The sequence below is a fragment of the Notothenia rossii genome (genome assembly GCF_949606895.1).
Source record: "Notothenia rossii genome assembly, chromosome: 11".
NCBI classification, from domain to species: Eukaryota; Metazoa; Chordata; class Actinopteri; order Perciformes; family Nototheniidae; genus Notothenia; species Notothenia rossii.
Genome location: NC_136910.1, coordinates 44,915,569 through 44,921,615, shown reverse-complemented (window position 1 = coordinate 44,921,615; position 6,047 = coordinate 44,915,569). Strand labels below are relative to the sequence as shown.

At 39.3% G+C, this 6,047-nt stretch overlaps 1 protein-coding gene across 1 annotated transcript; it reads left to right on the top strand.

Annotated features, from left to right (window-relative positions):
• The first annotated feature begins 537 nt into the window (after positions 1-537).
• On the top strand, positions 538-5,568 carry ak1 (adenylate kinase 1). The gene is made up of 7 exons (XM_079657779.1): positions 538-665; positions 3,584-3,620; positions 4,455-4,490; positions 4,602-4,765; positions 5,008-5,124; positions 5,209-5,400; positions 5,483-5,568. The coding sequence occupies exons 2-7, from the start codon at positions 3,614-3,616 to the stop codon at positions 5,546-5,548; spliced, it is 582 nt and encodes a 193-aa protein (XP_079513905.1). The 5' UTR covers positions 538-665; positions 3,584-3,613; the 3' UTR covers positions 5,549-5,568.
• Positions 5,569-6,047: the final 479 nt, after the last annotated feature.

The window sequence follows — 6,047 nt, the reverse complement described above, 5'->3', positions numbered from 1 at the left end:
TTCATTTAGTTCTGGCAAACTAATGATTATCAAAGCTTTTGTAAAGTTTTCATCTTTTGATGCTATGGGAAATTAAATGAGCAACAATAAGTTAATATAGCTATGAAATATCACATTTTGTACATTGAAAAATGACATGTCAGCTGCTGATTTCTTATTAAGCAGAATTCTATTAAAAAATGTTTGTGTTATTTCTGTAAATAATTAAAAACACCTGTATTAATATGATTATATATATTCAAACATATTTCAAGTTTCTGCCTTTCTGCTGGGCTTAAATGATAATAATAATATTAATAATAATAAGAATATAGATATAGAAGTATACAATAAAAATAAGTGAAGCCCACCATTTTTAGTATAATCGAATGCTGCACAGAAAGCTCTAGTCTAATGACTCACAGTGTTCAGTTCTGTCACAGACCCCCTCCCCTCTCCCTCTCCCCATAATTTCACCCTTGCCTCCTTCTGCCCATCATCCGTTATTGCCCTCCCTCTTACCCAGAATGCAACGCCGGCTCAGCAGGCTCAGCTGAGCTATAAAAAGGCATAGGAAGGGGGAGGAAGGGCTGCCATGCAGTAGGAACTGTGCAGACACACACACACGGGAATCCAGGAAAGGCAGCCCATTGCACTGGGATCTAGAGCCACACCGCCACCGAGAGGTCAGTACAGAGGACAAAGGCTCCACGGAGGTAGCATGAAATGACAGGGAGTGGGTCTGGCTGTCAGAGGCAGAGAGTGATATCAGCAGGCAGAGTGGGCAGGGCTGTGTGATAAGATGGAGAGACTGTAATGGTAAACTGTCATCTGGTTTACGAGACACATGGTTAGTCACACTGTCAAATAATGGTTGTCAGAAGATCAGGCATTTCTGTATACTTCAAGGCATGGTGCTCTTGTGTGTCATTGACAGTGAGGCCACTCAATGCATGACATATTTGTTTTGCTACAAAATATGTATATCCTTTATTCCTATTCTTTGCCCCAGACATTTTATTGCAGATGGTTCGCTCTAATGAGATGTTAACATTATCCTCCATCTACACACATTAAAGGTCATTATCATGCATGCTGTAGCCTTTTAATTCCACTGCCATTCTTTTAGCCCCAGTAATGGTCATTAACAACTGACTAGGGGGCTGAGTACTATTGATTCTAGTGAGTAGTTGCCCTACATTAAAGTGAACCAAAGCTTGCAATTTGGAACACTAACTACATCCACAAAAGCCATAGCTAACACAGAAATAATCTTGCTCCATCCATCCTTTCATAAACACCATGGAATATCTCCCACTGCACTGACGTCAAAGGGTCCCCTGTTCTCCCTTAAAGGAACAGTACACTCAGTAACCAGTGGTACACAGAGAGAATGCATTAAAGTGCTCAGTACTTTGTTTTCACGCCTGTTGCTTCTACTGGCCCACAGTGAAAGCTTCAGCCCCCAGGTGCTTTTTAAGAATGGTCGACACGCTATCCCTTAACAGCTGAGTCTTTTTTTAGCAGGGCTAAATGTTAAAAAGCAGTTATAAGACATGAGGGTGGGATGGGTCACTTAACATTTGGGAGGGGGTTGTGGTGAGTCCAGTATCTATCTGTACAGTTCAACTTCAAGGATAGAATTACAGAGTCACATGCTCTCCTCATATCAGGTTACATACGGCTTATTGTATGGTATTACATGGTGTTACATAATGAAATATTAAACAATATGTAACCAATCCCACAGAACATTTATTGGGCTTTGTCCTTACAAAGTCCAGTGCACACCAAAAACACCTCGCACACCAGCTCCAGCACTGATAACTACTGTGTTTGAGAATGTGTCAGCACAATCACACTACAGCAAAGACATGTGATGTTGAGCTGCCACAATTCCATGCAGTATTGGATGTTGTCTGCACCGCATGAGAACCAGAACACCTCTGACATGCCAAAATATCAGGGGACCCAGACGATGGCACCCTAATAGGCCAGGGAGGGATTCCCAAACAGGCTCTTTGCTGACTTGGATGCCGGCCTCCAAGTGACATTTACCACAGGGTCAAGTAACCATGACATAAAACCGGACACCTGAGGAGAAGGCCTGAGGAGTGTTGAATTTGAGCATTTACAGTTTGGGTGTACTCCTAATCTTGAACCAGGAAACACATCTTTGCTCTAGATATAAAACAAACCATGTACAGTATAATACAACAATATGTCTCACTCTGCTGCAGCCTAGCTACAATAAAACAAATGATATCACCTTTATTATACCACACATACAATAAAGCTTATTTTTCAATCTGGCCTTATAGTAATTGTTTTTATTGAAGTATGGGGCAGTGAACAAACAGCCACATTGGTGTCAAAATCTCAAATCCAGGTTTTGTTAAAGTAATCAAATGTCTTGCTATGTAGACTATAGGAGAAATAGGTTATCAGACTACATATCAAGACTTTGAGGTAAAGTCTAAATTCCCATTACTACATCTAGAGGTTTGATATATTTTGTGTGTGTAGTACAGTATGTTAATTTCCTCCTCACCATGCCTAGAAACTTAGATCCAAGCTTGGCTCTTACCACGTAACTTAAGGAATCAGACCTTTTCCTGTCAAACAAATCTGCTTTCGCAAAACTCACGCCATCAACCTCTCAGGATCCTGGATGAACATACCGTGCCTGTGTGTGTGAATTTAGTAACTAATTGACAGACAAATATAATGGTCAAAACTGGAGAATGCATAACTGTAGTGAAATCTGACTAACATAGTGATGTTATAGTAGTAATTGTCAAAAATGTACATTATTCACATTTACACTTATCTTAAGGTGGTATTCAGACTCTAAATGAAAGCCAAGCATCAGTAGCTGTATTGAAGAGATCAAAATAATTGAAAACCCATGCAAATGTACTGCATTTTATTCAAAGCATCATCCAATGTGACCTATGGAGTCCCTTCAGATGCAAAATTGCTTCGTTATTTTTGACACGGTCAGCACCTGTTGAGCCAAATGTTAAAGTTATTTAAAGCGAGATCTTTCAAACACTCATTTCCAACCAGAGACACATGACACTTGCAAGCAGCTAGCTGAAGATATCTGTTTACAGAACGCCCAATAAATCCTTCCTCATTCGTGTGTCTTTAAGTAATCTAAACCAGAAGTGTAAACAGGAAACCACATGGCTGTTTTCTTCCTTATATAACCAGGCATTTCGTGGCTCCATCAAATGTTGAGGGACTTGCACATTTTATCGATAATGAGACACACCGAAAGATTTCTTAGCATTGTTTTTGGTCTATTTATAAGCTAAGTGCGTCCATTTTGGTAAGTCTTTGACAAGTTCTCACTAGACAGGAAGAATGAGTGAAAAAAAGGAAAATGTATCATTTAAAAGTACAACATTTAAGTGGGTTTCTTGTGTTGGTCTACTGTACATTATTAAGTCGTACAAAATGTTTATAAAAGAAAATGAGGAATGTTTTAGTAACATCGAAACTGATACCAAAAAAACACTGTTATGTAACACTAAATAAATGCTTTTGGGGAAGTTACTGAAGCAGTGAACTTACTCTGTGTCCTTTTTTTGTCTTCCAGTTAAAGGATAAACTCATCTAACGCAACACAATGGCAGGTAAATAATATGTCTGGTTGATTGATGATTGATGATGATAAATTATGTGTGAATAAAAAAAGATACAGCACAACCCAGGGCCTGATAGCATGGGTGCTGAATAAATAAAACAAAAGAGAAACAAAAAGTTCCCTTTGGAGGATTGTAATGCTGCTATGTCATTTGTATAGTACCAGACTGTAGTTTCATTCTTACTGGATAAATGATAAGGCAGACGCACACTTGTTGTCTAAGACTCTACTGCCCTCTTATGGTGATTTTTTAGAATACAGTAAAGACCTTACTTTTTCTTTACTGCACTATGTAAGCCATTCTAAAAAGAAGTCCATATTTGTATATGATATTGCTTTAATTAGGAACTAAACATTCTAAAACAATTATGTTTTGCATATAGTTACACCGCACACATTAACAACATATTTAGATCATTTTAAAAGTGTATGTTTCTCATTCAGTCATTTTCTAAACATATAAAATGTGTTATGTTTTATAACTCAGACTTAGTTAGATGTAGTTCCATGAGAACAGCTACCTGGCTGAATAACAATATCAGGTCAGGAAACAACAGTTGCCATAGCAACACTGTTTGAGTAATAACACAAAGCTATACACCAAAGCAACAGTCAAAACAGGAGGACCAGGCGACACAGTGCCCTGCGACTAACAAAAGGAAAATATGAGTACTTCTGATATCAATGAAGACCTTTCCTCTACTTCTGAGTGTCAAGATGGTTTGTTCTCAAATTCATTGACTTTTGAATTTAACTGTTTTAGAAGAAAGCTTTGTCATATCAAATGACATGTGTTGACTTCTTTTTGACATTCTCATTTCAGACAAAATTAAAGATGCAAAGATAATCTTTGTAGTGGGTGAGTACACTTCACACATTTACACAATGTTGTATTATTTTTGCACCATCAAAACACATTGAGAAGCTGCTCTGTCTTGGCACACAAATATATTTTGCCTTTCTTTCTCAGGTGGGCCTGGCTCTGGAAAGGGCACCCAGTGTGAGAAAGTGGTTGCCAAGTATGGCTACACTCACTTGTCATCAGGAGATCTGCTCCGTGCTGAAGTGTCTTCTGGCTCAGAGAGGGGGAAGCAGCTCCAGGCCATCATGCAGAAGGGAGAGCTTGTGCCCCTGGTAAGAGAAACGGACAGTCCTGTTGTAAACTCTGTCTGAGTGTATAAGGTCATTCAGAGTGGTGTTGATTCAACTTTATCTATAATACATCATCATTTAGGAGGTTGTAGTTTGTGGTGCTGTTTTGTCATTAAGCCTACACTCATTGATATTTATGGGGTGGACAACATTTGTCAGTATAATAAACTAGCAGATGAATATCATTGTGAAGGTTGATCATAATGTGTTGTGTCTGCCTTCAGGACACAGTCTTAGACATGATTAAGGATGCCATGATCGCCAAGGCTGATGTCTCCAAGGGCTACCTTATCGATGGCTACCCCCGTGAGGTGAAGCAGGGCGAGGAGTTTGAGAAGAAGGTAGGAAAGGGAACGAGGTGTTCATAAATCATCGCTGTAAAAAAATGATAAAACCTTTAACAAGTTTATTACACTTGATCCCAGATTGGCAAACCCTGCCTGCTGCTCTACGTTGACGCTAAAGGAGAGACCATGGTCAAGAGGCTCATGAAGCGCGGTGAGACCAGCGGCCGCGCTGATGACAACGAGGAGACCATCAAGAAGCGCCTGGACTTGTATTACAAAGCAACCGAGCCAGTCATCGCCTTTTACGAGGGCCGCGGCATTGTCAGGAAGGTGGGTATCACTGCTATGAGAGTGACAATTCAAAATACGATGTGAATTGTGTGTAAAATCTAACATATTGTCTTTATACTAGGTCGACTCTGAGCTGCCAGTGGATGAGGTCTTCAAACAAGTCTCAACAGCTATTGATGCATTGTAAAGTAAAACAACAGAGCTAGACGGTCTGGTAGTTGTTTTTTATCTTTATGTTGTCAGTATCAATTCCCTAAGGACAAAACATGAACGAAATAATACATTTCCCACTCATTTTGGTAAAAATAACAACAAAATTGAAGGCCGTTAAGGATCAAAGATGCCTTAACTTTACTCCTCCTCCAGCAATAGGAGGTTCAAAGCTCAAACAACAGTGAGCAGTTTAAAGCAGTATCTGAGAATTCATTCTTTACATAAGTCTTGCTTTTATTCTGTGCTAAACATGTATGTCGACGTATCAAAGTGACATCTTGAAAGGTTGTGTATCCAGGAGTTTTCAACATTCTACTAACCTTAGAGGCACCATGCTCACTCTGGGGCAAACCTGCACTTTATACAATTTTGTGTTCACCCATAGAGTATGGGAAAATAACACACTTGTTTATGATTGTGCCAATCATTGAACAAAAGGAGACAAACTGGTGAATATATATGTCTACATGCAT